The sequence below is a fragment of the Tinamus guttatus genome, unplaced genomic scaffold, assembly GCF_059628265.1.
Source record: "Tinamus guttatus ecotype Peru unplaced genomic scaffold, ASM5962826v1 Tinamus_guttatus_pri_ptg000794l, whole genome shotgun sequence".
Classification (NCBI taxonomy): domain Eukaryota; kingdom Metazoa; phylum Chordata; class Aves; order Tinamiformes; family Tinamidae; genus Tinamus; species Tinamus guttatus.
Window position 1 is genome coordinate 476170 of NW_028289328.1, and position 20101 is coordinate 496270.

Sequence of the window (20101 nt, forward strand, 5' to 3'; positions counted from 1 at the left end):
AGGAGAGAGGAAGACAAAAATCTTCCTCATCCAGGAGGACTAGGTTAGGAGTTATTTAGGCAAACTGGACACTCTTAAATCCATGGGTTCGAATGGGATGCACCCAAGAGTGCTGAGAGAACTGGCAAGGGTTCTTGCTCAGCCGCTCTCCATCGTCTTCGAGAGGTCATGGAGAGCAGGGGAGGTGCCAGAGGGCTGTCACCAGAAACCAGCACCACTCCAGTCTGCAAAAAGGGCAGGTGGGAGGAGTCAGGAAACTACAGGCCCCGCTGCCTCACCTCCGTCCCTGGAGAGGTAATGGAGCAGCTCATTGCAGAGACCATCTCTAGGGATGTGAAGGAAAAGAAGGTGACCAGAAGTCAGCATGGATTCACCAAGCAGAAGTTGTGTTTGATGAACCTGATAGCTTTCTACAATGGGAGGACTGGCTGGCTGGACCATGGGCGAGCTGTGGATGTCATCTTCCTTGACTTCAGCAAAGCTTTGGATAGTCTCCCATAACATCCTTACAGGAAAGCTCAGGAAGTGTGAACTGAAGGAGTGGACAGTGAGGTGGATTGAGGACTGGGTGGATGGCAGAGCCCAGAGGGAGGTCTCATTAGACCAAGTCTGGTTGGAGGCCTGTGACCAGTGGTGTCCCACAGGGTCAGTACTGGGCCCGGTGCTATTCAGTTGGTTTATCAATGACTTGGACAAGGGCACAGAGGGCACCCTCAGCAAGTTTGCAGATGACACCAAACTGGGAGGAGTGACCAGCACTCCCGAGGGCTGCGCTGCCATCCAGAGGGACCTGGAGAGGATGGAGAGTTGGGCAGAGAGGAACCTCATGAGGTTCAACAAGGACAAGTGCAGGGTCCTGCACCTGGGGAGGAACAACCCCAGGCACCAGGACAGATTAGGGGTTGACCTGCTGGAAAGCAGCTCTACAGAGAAGGATTTGGGAGTCTTGGTTGACAAGTTGACCATGAGGCAGCAATGTGCCCTTGTGGCCAAGAAGGCCAATGGGATCCTGGCTTGCACGAGGAGAAGCGTTGCCAGCAGGTTGCGGACGGGGATTGTGCCCCTGTGTTCAGCTCTGGTTAGGCCGCAACTTGAGTACTGAGCGCAGTTCTGAGCTCCCCTGCACAAGAGGAACATGGAGCTTCTAGTGAGAGTCCAGCACAGAGCAACAGAGATGATTAGTTTCTGTCCACTGCTGCTTTACCTATTGCTGGACCCCATTGAGATGAGTGTGGCCCCAGTGCCCTTACACCCTTCATTAAGTTATTTGTATACACTGGTAACACCCCTCTCAGTCTTCTGGGCTAAACCCTGAGGGGCCCAGCTCCCTCAGCCTCTCCTCATAGGAGAGATGCTCCAATCCCTTCACCATCTTTGCAGCCCATTGCTGGACTCTCTCCGGTAGCTGCATGTCCCTGTTGTACTGGGGAGCCCAAAACTGGACACAGGACAGGACACGTATGGCCTCAGCAGGGCTAAGTAGAGTGGGGGAATCAGCAAAGCTCTTCCTAATGCACCGCAGGATACCCCCGACCTTCTTGTCGGCCAGTGTTCCTAGTGCTCCAATGAGCATCACTTTCACTAATCTTTTAGAACTCAGAAATCTAGCTATAAATTTCTGTGTAGCTATAACCATAGAAACCAAAGCACTGTGAATTGGGTACCACCCCTGTGACCCTGGCTGAGACCACATCGAGGAAAGCAGCTTGACAAAATAGCCATGGTTGGAAGAAAATTTCTTCATGTTCTTAGACTGATGAAGTGTCATAATGGTAGGTGGATGACTGTATATTTCTTCATGCCATAAAGCATTGTTGGTTCCTATCAAGTCATGAACAAGGGCTCCACAGTAACCTTTTACCTTGAAGAAATAACAAGAATGTCTGGAAGGACTAGAAGCCTGGTCAAAGCAGGCACTCTTTTTTTTTGTTTGTTTGTTTTGTTGTTTGTTTTGTAATGATTGTCTCTACCTTAATAAGGTACCCTACAGACTTCACAGACTAAGGATGCTGAAGGGGATTCACTCAGAACTGTGCATGAACTCAAATTTATCAGGATGTTTAATAATACTGGGGAATCCTCTGTAGCCCAGGTCGGTCTGCTGTGCTTCTCCCGCACATTGTGGCTGCTCTTTGCAGCCATGAGCAGAACAGGAGGTTAGGTCAGGGAAAAGCTGGGAAACGCTGCCCTCCTTCCCTTCACTCCTCTTTCCATTCAGAAAATGGCAACATTCCAGGCAAGTACAAGCACCTCTTGAACGGCACAAGATAACAGCTGACCAAACTGCAAGGACATCCGTCCACTGCACATCCACGCCTCGATAGCGGCGCCGGAGACACCCAGCCCCGGCCCCACACCCCCCACACCCGTTGACACCCCGCCACCCTCCCGCCGGCCTCGGCGCCGGCCAGGCTGCGCATCGCGCATGCGCGCCAACGGCCCCCAACGGCCGCCCTCCCTCGGCGTCGCTCTGCGATGACGCTAGCTCGGCCGCGCCCGCAGCGGGGCGGGCGGGTGCGTGCGCATGCGCGCGCGCGCTCGCTGAGGCGCCGCGGCCCTTTCTGCGGGCCCTTTCCGCCCCGCAGGCCGCCGGGCCGACCCCTCCCCCGCGCGCCCCTCCCCTCTCCCCCCGCCCCCTCGCCCCCCCCCGCGCGGCCGTTAACGGACAGCGCCGCCAGGCGAGCAGCGGCGCGGGCCGCCCCGCGGCGAGCGGGTCCCGCCGCGGCGGAGAGGCGGGACGAGGCCCCGCCGGGGCCGCGCTCTGGCTGGTGCGTGCGGGCCGCGCGGGAGCCCCATGGCGGGGCAGCGCGCCTAGCCCGGGAGGCGCGGACATGGAGGCGGCGCAGCCCGCGGGCGCCGCCGAGCACCCGCCGCCGCCGCTTGCGGCGGACGGAGCTGGGTCCGGGTCCGGGAGCGGCGGCTGCCCTCGGGAGCGGAGCTTGAGCGCAGAGCTGCAGCAGGGCCGCCGCATCCTCCGCGAGTTCCTGCTGGAGAAGCACCGGCCCCTCACGGCGCCCTTCATGAAGCCGCTGGCAGAGCCCCTCGGCGGCGAAGGAGGAGCCGGTCAGCCCCTTGAGAACTCACCTGCCGGGATGTGGCTGCTGAAGATGGAGGAGAAGTTCTCCAGCGGGCAGTATGCAGGGATAACGGATTTTGTGGCTGACTTCCGCCTGATGCTGGAGACGTGTTACCGGCTGCACGGTGTGGATCACTGGCTCTCCAAGCAGGCCCAGAAGTTAGAGATGATGCTGGAGCAGAAGTTGGCACTGCTGTCCCGGTAGGTGTGGCAAGCACTGCAAGTGGCTCTGGCAAGTAGTTTGTGTGTATCAGAAAGAAGGATGCATTTCTTTGTGCACCCGTTGAGGGTTCTGAAGCTTGTTTCTTCTGAGAATCATTCCAGTCTTATTTTTAATTTGAATTCCTTTAGAGGTGTCACACTGAAAACATCGAAGTGCAAAGCACTGCATTCTGCTTGCTTGCTAAGGATTTTGTTTCTGGTGGAAGCACAGACTTTTGAAGGTTGGCAGTTAATCTGCTCGAACACCGTTCCCCAGGCAGGGTCAGCTACAGCAGGTTGTGCAGGACCATGCCCAGTGAGTTTTGGAGTAGGACGGTGGCTCCGCAGCCTCGCTGGGAAGCCTGTACCAGGGTTCTGCCACTCTTGGTGAAGAAGTTGTGGGATGTTTTTTGTTTATTTTTATTACCTTTTTAATGTTGAGACAGAACTTCATATGTTTTTGGTTTGTGCTGACTGCCTTTAATCCCCTTTAATTAGGTACCAGTGAGAAGTCTAGCCTCCATCAGGTATTTATGCATGCTGATAAGATCACCCTTGAACTGTCTCTTCCCCAGATTTAGCAATCCCAGCTCTTTCAACTCTCTTCCTACGAGAGATGCTCCAATCCCTTAATTAAATTCATGGCCCTTTGTAGGTGTCACTACTGTAGATCCAACAAGTACCACCGAGTCCAGAATTGAACACAAAAATTTATTTATTAAAATGTGGCAGCACTTTTTTGGGTGAGATTAGAAAGAGAGCAAATTTAAAGCAGGTAAAACTGCATAACTTGTGTGGACTTTCTCTAAAGTTAGACTCCTCTGTTAGAAGTAGATAATACATTTGCATGTTTGCATGTCTGCAAAGTTTTCAGTGCTGGTAATGTAAGAATAAAATCTCCAGGCAAAATAATCTGTTTTGACACTGCTATTTAATGTTAGAATAGTTTATGGTAATGATAAAATGGAAGATAACCCCTGGCACTTGCTAGGTGGCAAAATGGAAACTGTGGTGTATATATAAGTGTATGTTCTTGTCAAGAAGTGCTTTTTCAGCCAAAGCAGCTGGAGCATGGAAAACTCCCAGGTGTTACAGCAGGAGGTCTTGTTTAGGTCACAGCTGAAATACTGCTTTCTCCGGAGTTTGGCATGTGCTTGGTTTAGTTGTATTCACAACCCATGGAAGCTTTTTACAGTGAAAGGTCCACCAATATTTTTGACTTACTGTTGCATACAAATGTAAGGGTGTTTGGGGGGTTGCATGTGTCCATCTGAAGCTGTATGTGTCCATCAGTCTCAAACTTGGAAGTGACCCAAAGTGATATTTCAGGCTGGCAAGAAGAAACTTGCCTGTGTAGAGGGAATGCTCGAGCAGAGAGTTGCAGAACCCGGCTGAATAGGCCACTGTGAGAGCGTTCTGTGTTAGTGTGTCAACAGTGTGCCTCTGAAATACCTTCCATGTAAAAATGCCTTTAGGTCAGGCTGGGAGTAAAGCGGTAGGAGCTGAATCCAAGGCAGGATGAATATTTCTTCAGTAAGCTGAAGGATGAAGCTTTCTTCAGTAAAATTTGATCTTTAAAAAAAAAAAGAGAGTGAGAGAGAGAGAATTCCTGGCTTAAAAGAACGGTTGATGACAAATAAATAGCTTACCAAATGCATCTTGGAAGACTAATCCCAAATTCATTTCTCTATGTTGTCTACTGTCAACTAATTTTTCTCAGTCAGAAATATAACAGTTGAATGATTGTCTGTGCAAGGGTTGATTATGTTTCGAATTTGCATTCCTGCATTCTGCTTAAAAACTGTCTGTATAGGGACATTACATCAAAATGTTAGTTTGCTGTGACTGCAGCATCTCAGGATTGACCTGAAGGATATCCACCTCTTTGTTGTGGTGCTGCATCATTTTTCTTGTTAACTGTTGTTATCACCGTGTTTGGTATGCTTTGGAATAGTAGTCTGGTGTTTTGGACAACTAGTACACAGTGAAGTATTCTGCTTTGTTTTGCTTTGTTGCATTACTTTTTCTTCACTCTACATTGAAATGTTTGTTAGAATTGGAAGGAAACACCACTTTCTCCAAGCTCCGGATTGATGCATTCCTACCAGAAGGAAGTCAAGCAAGGCGAGCAGGAGACCTGCGTGGATGGGCAGGGAGATGTTGGGTAAACTTAATGAGGAAAAAGAGCACATACATAATGCGAAAGAAGGGCCAGGCCACATGGGAAGAATATAGGAACATTGTCAGAGAATGCAGGGATGCAACAAGGAAGGCCAAGCCCATCTGGAATTAGAGTTAGCGAGAGATGTCAAGGAGAGATGTCAACTACAGAGCCCGGAGACAAGAGAGAGAACGACTTTCTGCTGGTCCAGCAGGACTGGGTTAGGGATTATTTAGGCAAACTGGACACCCCTAAATCTGACGGGAGGCACCCAAGAGTGCTGAGGGAACTGGCAAGGGTTCTTGCTCAGCCGCTCTCCATCGTCTTCGAGAGGTCATGGAGAGCAGGGGAGGTGCCAGAGGGCTGGAGGAAACCAGCGTCAATCCAGCCTGGAAAAAGGGCAGGAGGGAGGAGCCAGGAAACTACAGGCCAGTCAGCACCACCTCCGTCCCAGGAGAGGTGATGGAGTAGCTCATGGCAGAGACCATCTCTAGGGATGTGAAGGAAAAGGTGATCAGGAGTAGTCAGCATGGATTCACCAAGGGGAAGTCTAGTTGGAGCCCTGTGGCCAGTGGTGTCCCGCAGTCACCGGTCAGTACAGGGCCCGGTGCTGTTCGGCTTGTTCATCAGTGACTAGGATGAGGGCACAGAGTGCACCCTCAGCAAGTTGGCAGACAATACCAAACTGGGTGGAGTGGCCATGCTGCCGTCCAGAGGGACCTGTAGAGGATGGAGAGTTGGGCAGAGAGGAACCTCATGAGGTTCAACAAGGACAAGTGCAGGGTCCTTGGGGGTCCTTCCTGGGTGAACCTGGGGAGGAATAACTCCAGACACCAGTACAGATTAGGGGTTGACCTGCTGGAAAACAGCTCTGCAGAGAAGGGCCTGGGAGTCCTGGTTGACAAGTTGACCATGAGTTAGCAATGTGCCCTTGTGGCCAAGAAGGCCGATGGGATCCTGGCCTGCATGAGGAGGAGCATTGCTAGCAGGTCGAGGACGGGAATTGTGCCCCTGTGCTCAGCTCTGGTGAGGCCACACCTGGAGCACTGGGTGCAGTTCTGGGCTCCCCAGTACAAGAGGATCGTGGAGCTTCTAGTCCAACGCAAAGCGACAACGATTAAGGGACTGGAGCATCTATCGTATGAGGAAAGACTAAGCCCCTGTTTAGCCTAGAGAAGCCTGAGAACAGATCTGATCAACATGTACAAATACCGGAGGGGACCATCTAAAGAGGATGGGGCTAAACTCTTCTTGGTGGTGGCCAGTGACAGGACAGGGCGTAGTGGGTACAAACCGAAACACAGGCAGTTCCATCTCCATGTGAGGAAGAACTTCTTTCCTGTGAGGGTGACCGAGCCCTGGAACAGGCTGCCCAGGGAGGCTGTGGAGTCTCCTTCTCTGAAGATCTTCCAAACCCACCTGGATGCCACCCTGTGCCACGTGCTCTGGGTGTCCCTGCTGGAGCAGGGGGTTGGACTAGATGATCTCTAGAGGTCCCTTCCAACCTCAACCATTCTGTGATTTTGTGAAATAACAGTATAAAATAGCTCTTTACTTTCTGACTGTCCCCTTCCCAACCTCCTGTGCACATCACAGATGCAAGTTGTACAATATTTTCTTCTTCCTGTTCTATATGACTGTTATTTTGCAAACTGCTGGATGCATTTGGTATCTATACTTTTCTACTATTTGCTACAGTGTCACACTTCATTGGCAAAATTTCTAAGACTTGAGGGAATATTATTATCCCAGTTTTCCAAATACAAAGCTGGAGCATGAAATGGAGGCCCAACTATTTCCTTTTTGAATTTTTTGGGATGTAGTAACAGTCTGCCTTTTAAGAACTCTTCATGTTCCCTATTACTACTTACTTCATCTCCCCCTCCCTCTGCCACAGAAATGCAGTTTTTCCAAGTGCAGCGGTAGACTTTTTAATTTCCTTCTTTAGAAAAAAATAAATCTGCAATCAGATGTTAATGAAGAGTCTAAAATAAGTAACCTGACAAGAGGCATAGGGGATGAATGCAGTAATAGGAATAGATTGAAGATGTCAAAATACGTCATTCATATTTCTTAACTGTGTCTGTTCTCTTCCTTCTGCTCTGTTGTCTACCATGGAGGTTTTGCAGAACATAAGGCAGAGGGTCAAAGACAAGTCTCATTCCTTACCCAGATCAAACTCATTCTGAGACCTGTATTCTGCATATTCCCATTTTACCTTCTGATCCCTGCCTTTTTACAGCTGATTTTTTAGGGGGTTTGAAACACTTTGGAAATCAGCCTCTAATGTTTTTGACAGCTAGATGAGGCACCTTTATTTTGTAAAAGCTTAAAAATGGACTTTTTATTGGATTTCAACAGGTGGCATGAAATCTGTAGAAAGAGAAAGAAGAGCAAAAGTTTATTCAGTCTTGAATATTAGTTTGAAATCATAGGAGCACTCCATTTTAATTTTACTGCCTTTTTACATAAATAGCATTGTCCCCAAAAACATGGCTAAAGCTTTCTCATGAAAAGGAGATGACTTTTCATCATGAAACAGAAACCAGGCATGAACAAATACAATATGAAAGGACAGTTTAAGAGTACTCTAGGATCCTGTTTCAAGTTGTTTACATTATAAAATTTTGAATAATGCTGTTCTCCATACAACTTACTGGGTTCAGTAGATAAACCTCGGAATCTTACTTTGGTAAACTATGTTGTCATAAAACAGGAAATTTATTTCATATAGTAATCAACCTTTGTATTTGGTCTTAATTTTCCTACAGCAGTGGCTTGCACCAAGCTTTAAAATGTTTAGAAGTATACTTTTCATAGAATCATCGAATGCTTAAGGTTGGAAGGGACCTCTAGAGGTCATCTGGTCCAACCCCCCTGCGCACGCAGGGTCACCTAGAGCATGTGGCACAGGACTGAAACAGGTGATACTCATTTGTTTCACTGTCTCCTCTTCTTCTTTCTGCCCATCACTTAGGAGATATTGGAAGCATTTGTCGAGTAAACTGCAGGACTGGTTTCTGTAATATAGAGAAAGAGGTCTTTCTATCTAGATATTTTAAAGAAATCTAATGTAAAATCGTTAAAACTTTATGCGGCCACTGAAGAGAATAGTCTTGTTTTGCCACCAAGAAACGTATGTATTTTTTAGATGATATTATCTTATGCACTTTCTGATGACTTGTTTTTCTGTTGCCTTGGCTCATTAATCAAACCGGCCTTGCAACCAAGCTATCATGAGAGGTAGTGTAAGGTAAGAGGGGAGTGGGAAGAAGACAGTACTTCGGTTGCTCCAGTTACAATTTTTTTCTTTTTTTCTGTTTCTCTCTCTTTTTTTTTTTTAAACAATCATTAACCATAGGATACTTCTTTTGTTTTCCAGTATTTATTCTTTGTAAACTATATTTTTTGCTACTTAGAAACATACCATGAGTTCACATGGGAGACATCTGCTAATCTTTTGGCTCTTGAAACTGGAGCAGCAAGAACTTGTGATAGAGCCCTGGCTGGTAAAGTGGCTGGTGCACTCCTTAATGTTTACGGTGTAACAAGTTGACCACATGTGCCCAGGCTACCAAAGTCGTCTTTTTTTTTTTTTTTTTTTTGGTTTTGTGAAAACCTTGTGATTCCCTGATAAAATGCTCTGTATTTGCCGTTGTATCTTCAGTAGAAACAACAGAAGAGTGGAATGAGACTGATAAGGCCTTCAGGAACTAGGTACCTTAAATTTGTGCTCTTTCTTTGAAAATTAGCTAAACTGATATTGTTATTTTAATTGCTTTGAAAAGAAGGTAGTGAAGAATACTTTCAGGTTTATAGAAATTTTTCTATCTATGTTACATGGTAATGCTTGCGAAAGACTTCGAAATATAGAATCACAGTATTGTGAGAAGTTTAGTTCACCAGTAAAGATTGTTTTAGCAGTTCCAATCACTGGCTATTTATTCTTTCTGCCATACCATGTTTAGCTACTTTCTCAGTTGTGCCAAGGGAACTTCGTGTAATTGGGAGGGACTGATCTGGGTTTCACAGTAGAAGGTGTAACAGGGAGTGGTTATAGGAGAAGTGGGCCAGGGATCATACATTAAGGTAGCCAACAAAAAGCTGTTAAGTAACTATACCAAGACATACTGACATGTTGCATGCCACTGCTGGAAGTTTTGAAGTCATGAGGGAATTCTCTTCTTGAGCTAGAGGACTTGCACCTGGTGAGACATCAGAAGAGAAACAGCTGTCCATGTATCCAGACTACCAACATGCTAATCTTATGTAAAAATAATGTCCCAACTGAACTACAGTGTGTGCTGAAGCAATTCTTCCCCTTCCAGCTATGCCAATTCTTGATGCTTCTAAGACAGATTAGCAACCAGATTTTTTTTTTTTTAAATAGGATGACTATTTGTAAGGTGGTGAAACATTGCAACTGCTGCCATGAGATATGTGTGGCTGCCTGTTTTCATTTTATCTTGTCTACACAAATTCAGTCTTTTTGTAATGTTCTTCCTTGTGATGTTTCAGTATATTCTAATTTTATAATTCTGCGGATTTTGTTCTGTAGTTCTTGAAACTGAGCAGAAGTCAGTTTTCCATCTTTGAGCTTAAACCTACATTTTTCGTCTCTCCATATTCTTTGTATTTTAAGTGGTCTCTGTCATATGATAGTGCTGATCCTGAGGCTGCTGTGTCTACTAGCATTCCTCTGGCAGTCTGCAGATTACTCTGTAATCTAGCATCTCTGTGCTACAGAGCTCTGAGTTTTTACCCTATTAGCCTTGGCTATGTGTGTCGTACATGTAGTCATGGCAGGGGAAGAAGTGCGTTCATATACACTCACTCTGTATTGGGACAGCTATTCACTGTGGGCAATTTCTACCTCTAATATTCCCCTGAAAATTTTGGTTCACATCCTGTGGATTATCAAATCGAGAGAGGGTTGCTTATTGTTTTATTTCTGTCAATTATTTTGAAAGTTTCTGTGATAGTGTCACTCTGTTGATACTATGTCTGTTAGAGCAATTGGTAACACAATATAGTCTGAAATGTAATTTCAAACGTCTGTGGTGTGGTAGGTTTCTGGTTTTCATTTTTTTTTATTTTCTTAAGCGGACCTAAAATCTTTTCAAACAATTTTTAATCATGCTGCTTAAAACAGCCTCATTATTTTGTTCAGAATTTTTATGCATCTTCTAAAAGTGGTCTTTTCCTACCTCAAGACTAGTGGAACTATTTTCTTCCAGATATTTTTGCCTTAATAGTAATATAATATAGGAGATTCTATCTGCAATGGACATTCATTTACTTGAGATAGATATCTACTATTTTTGGCAGACATAAAAATACAACTTAGGTTATGATTTTTAAGTTTAAAATTTTGTAAAGGAACATTCAGAGTGAAAAATTTGCTATCCTAAAAATGGCAGATGAACAATGACTTTTCTCAGAGCAAATATGCTTGGTCTGTGGTTGGAAACAGAGGCACTAATCTGCCTCTGTTAAGATAAATTATAATTTTGAATTGACTTGCTTTTTACTTCTAGGCATTTGAGAGAGAAAACATCGATAGCTGCAACATCTAGAGGATGCTATGGGCTGGAAGATGAGAAAGGAACAGCGTGCACTTCAACAAGACGTCGTTCCACAGCTCGCAGTTTAGTCGGCCTGTCAACAGGCGTGTTTGAGTCTGTAATGGTTCAGGTTCTGAGGCAGGAGGAGCAGCTGAAAGCAAAAGAAGAAAAGAGGTAATAGGAGAAATTGGAAAGGGTTGGTGTGGTGTGTTGAGCTTGTTTGCTTTTTCTAGTAATCTTGTCTTTCTCATTCTCCAGAGCAGCCTTTTTAAGGCTCCTTAGATCTCTAAACTTTGTGCTGCTCCTGATGTTGGGTTCACTTTTGAACCCAGGACTTCAACAGGTTGTGTCTACAAAATAAGAAATTAGTTTTTTGGTTTACCCCTTATTGAAAAAGAATTCTAAAGCACTGTAAGGTTTAAGTGATTTAAGACTGCTATTGCTTAGCATTGTAAAACTTCTAACAGGAATGAAAGCATCCACAGCCATTTTTCTGTTAGCTCAGTCATGATTTATTTATGTATTTATTGTTATTTATCATATCTCTCCTTGGACTGTTTTCTATGCAACAGTTACATAAAAACTACTTAAATGCATACAGTCTTGTTTTAGGATCCTGTCAGTGCTATGCTCATTAATAGGCAGAGGCAAATCATCTGTGCCAGTACAGCTCCTGTTATCTCACCAATGTAACATTTTACCTTGTTCACTAGGTAATGCATTTAGAAGTTATGTACAATTAACTGTGTGCGACTTTTGTATTTTTTTCAAGTTCATAAATGTAAGAGGCATATAATTCCATGCATCATTCAGTTTTGGTCATGATATATTTCACTTTGGTTGAGAGTGAAGCCCATTTTTTTAACACCCATATATAACCAGTTTACTCAGAATTTGCAGGTATTCTTCATTTTTGGCTTATTTGATTTTGCCAGTTTTAGTTGACCTGGGAGATAGACAGTTCGTTTTCCTTTAGAAAATGTTAGGTCTGTGTTTTCTTCTTCAAATTCACATCATTTTTTGCAGTGTGCAAAATAAAGCAAAGGTCACTAGGCTTATTGTTTCTCCAGTAAAAATTAAATGAGCTGTGGTTATTTTGATAGGCTTTTAATTCATAGTGCAGTGAAAAGTTGGCTTTTATATACTTATTTTAAACACTCTTCTGCAACACCATAGTAATTAACAATTATATATCTATCTGGACATACTCAAAAGTCCCAGATTCTGGGTGAAGGACTCCACAGAAGTTGTTTCTATGGAATGTGTGCAAGAACAGAACAGAATCAAAACCAGCTTGCCTCTTGATGCTCTAAGATTTTTGTACCATGTAAGATTTTCCATGCCACTTCATAGGAAGAAATAGAAATGTGTCAGTAGGTAGCTGCTCCTACTTAATATTAATTTGACTCTATTGATTTAGTAAAATAATAATTTTTCTCCTTTGTTTTTCTTATTTATTAATGGATTCATCGTGTTTTCAAACTAATGTGGACCTATCTATATCAGTTGCCTCCTTGCTCACCGTAATGCGAACATTTGGCGTTTAAATTTTGGATTTTTTCATTAGGTTTACAAAAAAGACTTGGAAATTGGAAGACATATAAAATTAATGAAATATGACTAGTTAGGATCACATACTACTACTGACAACTTAAACGAGCTTTCACAGTGTTGAATTTATATAAAAATACCTTTTTTATTAAAAAACATACTTTAATTAATGAAAGTTTTACAGTTTCCTAAAGTTATTTTAGGCTATTACTGAAACATAGACAGTGCTGAATAGTATAGTTAATTACTGTGAAGGGTACAAATTTATTCAGCTTCTCTTTTAGAAATCTCATATACTGAAGTTGGTATAACATAGAGTCATTTTAAAAGTAGATGCAAAATTGCAACTCCATTGTATTGTAGTTAGAGTGTATGGCATCTTCTCATAAATTAATTGCAGTAAGTTTAAGTTGCAAGTAAATCATTTAAGATGTTCTTACATAATCTCTATTTTGCTTTGGGTATGGAGTTTATGGTATTCATTCGCATATTAAATTCATAGTATGTGAAAACGTGATTTAAGACTACAGATATAGAATTAAAGTTACATGGGCATCCCCAAATTCAGTTTCTTCTGACTATTGAATGTTGATTTAATAATATGAATAATACCTAACATTACTATTTTTTATGTAATTTTCTTTATTTCTTTTAAAACTTGTAGAAGCAAATTCGTCAGTAATTAAAACAGTTCTGTGTACCTTGTCATCAGAGTTTCAATGCCTTACCTTTCAGTATATAAGAGCACTAGCTTCCGAGCTATCAGACAGATGATTAGATGGGTAGCCGAAGAGGTAGCTGTAAAGAAGGATGCAACCATCCTTTAAGTAGTTTCACAGAATCACAGAATGGTTGATGTTGGAAGGGACCTCTAGAGATCATCTAGTCCAAACCCTCTGCTCCAGCAGGGACTCCCAGAGCACGTGGCACAGGGTGGCATCCAGGCAGGTTTGGAAGATCTCCAGAGAAGGAGACTCAATTACCTCTTGTCCTGTCACTGGCCACCACTGAAGTTTGGCCCAATCCTCCCTACATTCATCCCTCAGGTACTTCATAGTTATTGATAAGATCTCTCAGTCTTCTCTTTTCCTGGCTCAACAGGCCTAGCTCGTTTACTCTTTGGTCATAACATAGATGCTCTAGTCCTTCAGTGCTCTACGCTGGACCGTCTCTACAAGTTCCCTGTCCCTCTTGTACTGGGGAGCCCAGAACTGCCCCCAATACTCCAGGTGCGGCCTCACCAGAGCTGAGCAGAGGGGCACGATCCCCTCCCTCGACCTGCTGGCAACGCTCCTCCTCATGCAGGCCAGGATCCCACTGGCCTTCCTGGCCACGAGGGCACACTGCTGCCTCATAACCAGCAACCTAAGGATTTAGTTTAAGACCTTAAGGATTAGTTTAGGAGTCGTAATTGCTGGAAAACAGTATCATCTAGTCTTTGCCTCCTGCTCCCTCTCAAAATCCTTTACTGAAGGTGAGGGAGAATTATTTGTGTGATATGTCTGCTGGGACAAAAGAAAACAGGGCAGTTATTGCTGGACTCTCTTCTGCATGGTATCTGTACTCTGGAGTATAAACACTGAGTTTTAAGGTCATGTACCATGCTTTTATCCACTTGAGAGCTGCAAAACAACTGCAGTAGACAACATGTTCCAAGAATATTTTTATCTTTCATTAGTCTGGAAATGTCAGCTTGACCCTGGAATAGTTGTGCTAGTCATTGCAAACATAAATCTGCAAACATGTTCCTGATAAAGTAAATAAAAGTAAGAAACAACAAATCTTTAATAGTTGCTGTCAGCACAAAAGCCAAAGTCTTTGCCCAGAGTGTTTTTCAGTGTAAGGATGTTTGTTCTGTTAGATATCAATCGTTTCTCCATTTTCCTTCTTCCCTTTCCCTCTCTTTTCTACTCACCTGCAGAAAACATCAAGAAAAGGCTGTGTGATCTGTGAGATGGAAATCTAGTAGAAGAGCTATGTAATAAGAATGTGTGCCATTTTTTCACATTTTTCTCTTGAATGTCTGCTGCTAGTGTGATAAAATGGTGCCTCTAAAAAAATGCACTTTTTGCAAGTAAGGTAACTTATGTTTTGTGTTTCAAAACAGTTTAAAAAATAACATAATAGCATTTTATGAAATTCCTGGCAAAGATCTGCTTAGCATATTTGCTTTTATTTTGAGAGTTCTATCTTAATTTAATTTCAACATTGATCCTGCTGGTGAAAGTGCTTGAAGATTGTATCATCTACCTCCTGCATTTATAGTAAACTATACTAAAATACATAGTTGTTTTTACATGTGTTTTATGTCAGTGTATACCTATTGTTATTAAAGCTTATTCCCATGTTACTTTTAAAGTGCTCGTACTGCTTGGAGACAGCAGGGCATTTGGAAGTCTGCTGTGCAGTTAAGAGGGAAAAAGCAATAGAACTTAGGAGTGCTTGACTCTTTTTTTTTTTTTTTTTTTTTTTTTTTTTTTTTTTTTAAGAATACTACTTTACTTTTTCTTTTCTCCTTCTCCATTTGTAGGAGTATTTTTCATTTATTATGGTAATGCAAGATTAAAGTGCTGGAAAGTAGGATAAAAACCAGAATAAAAAGAATTGCTCACCTTACCTGTGCAAACAGTCCTGTTGACTTTACTGACTTGTTCAAGTGGGATGTTGGCAAATAGGAATTTTGTCCTTAGATTACATTAATAATATGGTTAGGTTAGTGCTGCATTGAGAGAGTTGATGTGAGAACTGATTGACCTGTTGACATTTATTTATTTTGCATGAATCTGTATTTCTGTACTTTTTAGGTGCATATGTAACAAGTGAGCACATACATGATATTAAAAATTCACACTTGAGACAAGCATGAATAAACCACTTGAACTTTATTTCAGATGAAATGCTGACTGGGATCTTACTATTATATCTCATTTACCAACCCACATATAAAGGATGCAAATTATGACAGCTCGTGATCATGACGTATTGCTCTTTCATGCTAGAGACCACTATTAGCTTCCTGTTGTCAAAGGATTATAATATTATTTTATATTTTGGCTGAATTTGCAAGCATTGATGCTTTGAATTGATACAAAGCCATTTTTGCTATTTATACCCGAAGAGAACGTTTGAAAACCGAAAATAAGGCAATCTGAATTGCCTTATCAGATCACATCAGATCTGATCCCATCAATGACCTGTCTGCTGCAGAGGCTCCGAGAAGTTTGAAAGAGAGGGGAGAGGGGGAAAAAAAAAAAAAAGAAGGAGCTTTCCTTTTAAATTTCCTGTCTGCTCTTGCCTTGAGGCAAAAGTGATTGTTTTTCCTTGAAACATAAAGGAAAAATTCGTTCCATTATTAGTGAACCTTGAGATATCTCATTTTTCATTTTGTTGCAAGCTTAACATACTTATATTCTAGTAAGTTGGCTAGTAAGCTAAGGTGACTAATGATCTGAGGTGGACCTCAGATCTACGTATTAAATATGCTCCCTTCGAATTTTACAATGGAATTACCACAAAAGTAAATTGAGGTGCCCAGTCTAAAATACCTTTTCATAAGTTTTGTGTACTGCAGTCATGTTTCCTCTTGCTAGTGTTTTTGTCTAGTGCCGCAGGTTTCTCAACCTCTTTTTCTGTGGAATTTTTACAGGCCTCTGACTATTAATAACATCTTTCTCTGAATATCCACTATTTCTGCTCTATCCCTTTTTTTAGATAGGGGGACCAGATCTGAATACAGTTTTCCAGGTGAGGGCAAACCATTTATTAATGTAATGACATTTTCTTTTTAGTGTTATTTTCCATCACATTTTCCATGCATTCTAACATTTGTTTCTTTCTGACCACCATTGCGCACCTACTAGTAACACACCTTAGGGTGGGAGGGAGAAGGGCTTTTGTAAATAAGTGAGGGACTTAGGCATGTATACTTATAGCAAAGGAGGAGTTACCAGGTAGGTGACACAATAGTTTGAATATAACGTTTCTTTCTGCTATTTAAGAAGTGGATGGAGGTGTGTGTGTATATATTTATATTTATATATATATGTGTATATATATATATATAAAACAATCAAAAAACAAAACAAAACACCCTCACCCGAACTATTAATAATCTGTCAAGTTTTTGACTATGTTTACTTTTCTAAACTAGTGATGAGGAATAAGGAAATTCCAATTTCCTATTTTGGTGCTGTGATTCACTTTATGATATAAGACAATTTTTTATATATATATATATATTGAATTTTACATTTTTTGTTACTTTAAGATATATATGTTTTTTGTGCTGTGTTTTAGTTTTTTACTGTTTTAGTTTACATGAAATCTGAATATTTGTGAACTTTCTTTTAATAGGCTGAGAGAACAAGAAAGAAAAGAAGCAGAAGAAGCTAGTCAGAAAGAAGTAGAAGAATGGGAAAAGGCACTTTTAGCTCAAGCAGCACCTACAAGAATGGAGACAATGTGGGAGATTCCAGCTATTGGTCACTTTCTTTGTTTAGCACAACAGATTTTAAACTTACCTGAAATTGTGTTCTATGAATTGGAACGTTGTCTTCTGATGCCTCAGTGTAATGCTTTTTTATCTAAAATAATGACTTCTTTATTAAGTCCTCCTCATCGCAGATCTACATTACATCGAAGACCAACACTTCCTTACAAGGCTTGGGAAGCAGCACTTAGACAGAAAGTACAACACTGGTATACTGTTGTAGGGCAGACTGACAATCCTAATAGCTCTGCAGAAAAACTTGGATTGTGTCCCCAGTTTTTTAAAGTCCTTGGGGAAGTTAATCCCTTACAGGAAAAACCATTTCATGAACTTCCATTCTACCAAAAAGTGTGGCTACTAAAAGGTCTCTGTGACTTTGTGTATGAAACTCAAAAAGATGTTCAGGATGCTGTGCTAGGTCAGCCAATCCATGAATGCAGAGAAGTAATTCTTGGCTATGACTACTTGGAGAATGCATATGTTCATTTTCCACAGTTCTGTGGTGCAGATGTTCGGATTTACAAACAAAAACCTTTTCAGGCTCCTGAATTTCCATCTCCTCCCATAAAAGTAAAAAAAATACCACGGACTAAATTGGAGAGAGCAAAATATCTAAGAAAAAGCAACGGGGAGGTTAGCTCTGGTGGTAAAGAAGAGCCAATACCTTGTTCCAATACAGAAGTGGGTAAAAGTATGGATTCCATTGTTAGCTCTCCAGAAAAGAATATCAACTCAGATAGTTTTACAGTCACTGCAGAAGACAGGACACTTAACTGTGAAATCAAAACTTCAGGAACCTGTGACTTCAAAAAGACTGATTGTTGTAAAGAGAACTTGGGGAAGTTGATTAGTTCAGGAGAGATTGTTAGTGTTGGTCATCACCTTAACCCGCAAGAAATTTGGACTGTAGAGAATGGACAAAGTTGTGCTGAAGCTACCAGAGAGAAACTCGAAATCAGCTCATTCAAGGAGAACACTCTGAAAGCTTGCCAAATACATGCTAATGGCAGTCATAATGACAATCCAGACACAAATTGCTTCAAATTTGGTAAAGAAACAATGTTGGAGAACTCACTGCGAACTAGTAAGAAACTAAAGCTTAACAAGTTACGGGCAAAAAAGAAGAAAAAGAAAAAAAAGAAGTTGAAAGACATTTTAAATGAAAATCTACAGAGAAAGCTTGATGACTTACAAAGGAAGCGCGAGATTCATCTTCATTCATTCAAATCTTATAAATCTGAGATCCAGAACAAGTTGTTTATAATCAAAAAGAAAGCAAAACACAAGAAGCACAAATCTGGTAAGTTGATATTTTTATCCATATTAAAAATCATAGAGATCCTGATTCTGTGTCTGTTTGTGTGCTTGAAATTGACTCCTTAACTAATGAGGTCATTTTTAATGTTATGAAAAGGGACAGTGTTACACATACAACCATATAATCAACAAAACAGGTTAATTATTGGTTGATTAAACTATGACTGATTCACAGAATTTCTTTAGAGAGAACATAAATCATCTGAGAAGTTTTTGTTGTTTTTAAAAATATTTAGGGAGATTGAATCTAGCTCACCAGTTAACTCTAATGAGTGTGGGTTGAAGTGGCTTCGTGGTCTTTTATCTTATAGCAATTGTGGAAATAAATCTCCCTTTTCTGATAGTATTACCTCATCTGAGTTACAGACAATGCAAAGTGACAGACATTTTATGACAGATGTGGACAGGGTCTAGCTGAGAGTTATGGACAGGTTACACCAGATCCATCAAGTTTTCCAGTTACTGAAATTTAAAATTTTATATAGATATATATATACACACACACACACATATATGGGTATATTAAGTTTAAGACAAGTTTAAAGTGCTTAAGACAGTACACATTGCCAGGGAGCAGCTCTGTTCTTGATGTTGTATGAATGCCCTAAAAGTTGATATGCCATCTTGTTAAATCATAGATTAAGGTATCTCAGTTAGATTTTTAGCAGATTGCTTCAAACGGTGCATGTTAGGATACAGTGATTTATTTAATAAGAGAGTAGGTTGATGGGTAGATACTGGAGAAATCCCATTGCAATTTTAAGGCAAGGAGCTGAAAATAAAAATCTCAGTAACAAAACATGCTTTGTAAAAGTAAAGAATTCAGGGAACTGGTGCCGATACACTTGATCCAGAACTTGAGTACTTAATTGAATAAGTAATTTTAGATCCCAAGTCTTTGTACAGCATACTCAGATAACCCTTTTACCTTGTTAATCATAAACTCCTCCTTGCAGAAGTGCTTCCTTGCTACCCACATCTAAATATAAATACCAAGAGCTACAATTTAAGTTCATGTATGTGGTTTTGGGCACAAGCAATGTGACATATTTTATGTTCAGTTTTGTGACTAGCAATTCCCCAAAAGTATCACCAACTTTCAGTCTTCCTAAAACAATAGAAAAGAAAAAACAACCAAAAACAATAACCGTTGCCTAAAATAAGAGTTGTTCCATTTAAAGAACTACTGGCAAACACTGAGGACTAAACTTTTGTTATTTTTCTACAAAATGATTTAAATAATGTATTTGTCTCAATTGTAGCCCTACTTTAACAATGCATGCCTAAAAATCTACTTTGTATGAAATATGCAATGCTAATGGAACAAAATGTATTACATTTTCAATAGACTATTGCTTTGAAAGATAACTACTACTTATCAGAAACAATGGCAATATTTGGAAGTAGATTTTGAAGTTAATCAATAGGAGGAATGATGTTTATTGTGATAATTACTTTTTTAAAATGTGTGTTATTTTATGAAAATTACAAAATAAAAGTTCAAAAAAGATACTCTATAGCCTCCATCATTATACTTGATATGCCAAAAAATGTTTCAAAATACATTATCTTTTTATAATTATGGATTGTTCTGTTATTAAACATGCGTAGAGCAAAAAATAAGTTACTCTTCTAGAGAAATGCATCACTAACTACACTTACAGAAATCATTCTAATCTTTAAGGACTTCTAATGTTTTGAATATTTAATTTTGAATCTGTTTAAGGTTAAAGTTGTTGGCC

At 41.2% G+C, this 20101-nt stretch overlaps 1 protein-coding gene across 1 annotated transcript in view; it reads left to right on the forward strand.

The window, feature by feature from the left end:
* The first annotated feature begins 2831 nt into the window (after positions 1-2831).
* Positions 2832-20101, forward strand: part of BRD10 (bromodomain containing 10) — a 51238-nt gene continuing 33968 nt past the window's right edge. Inside the window, exons 1-3 of the mRNA XM_088537503.1 lie at positions 2832-3277; positions 10976-11176; positions 16907-18342. Coding sequence (XP_088393629.1) covers positions 2832-3277; positions 10976-11176; positions 16907-18342 — 2083 coding nt within the window. The remainder of the gene's footprint in view (positions 3278-10975; positions 11177-16906; positions 18343-20101) is intronic.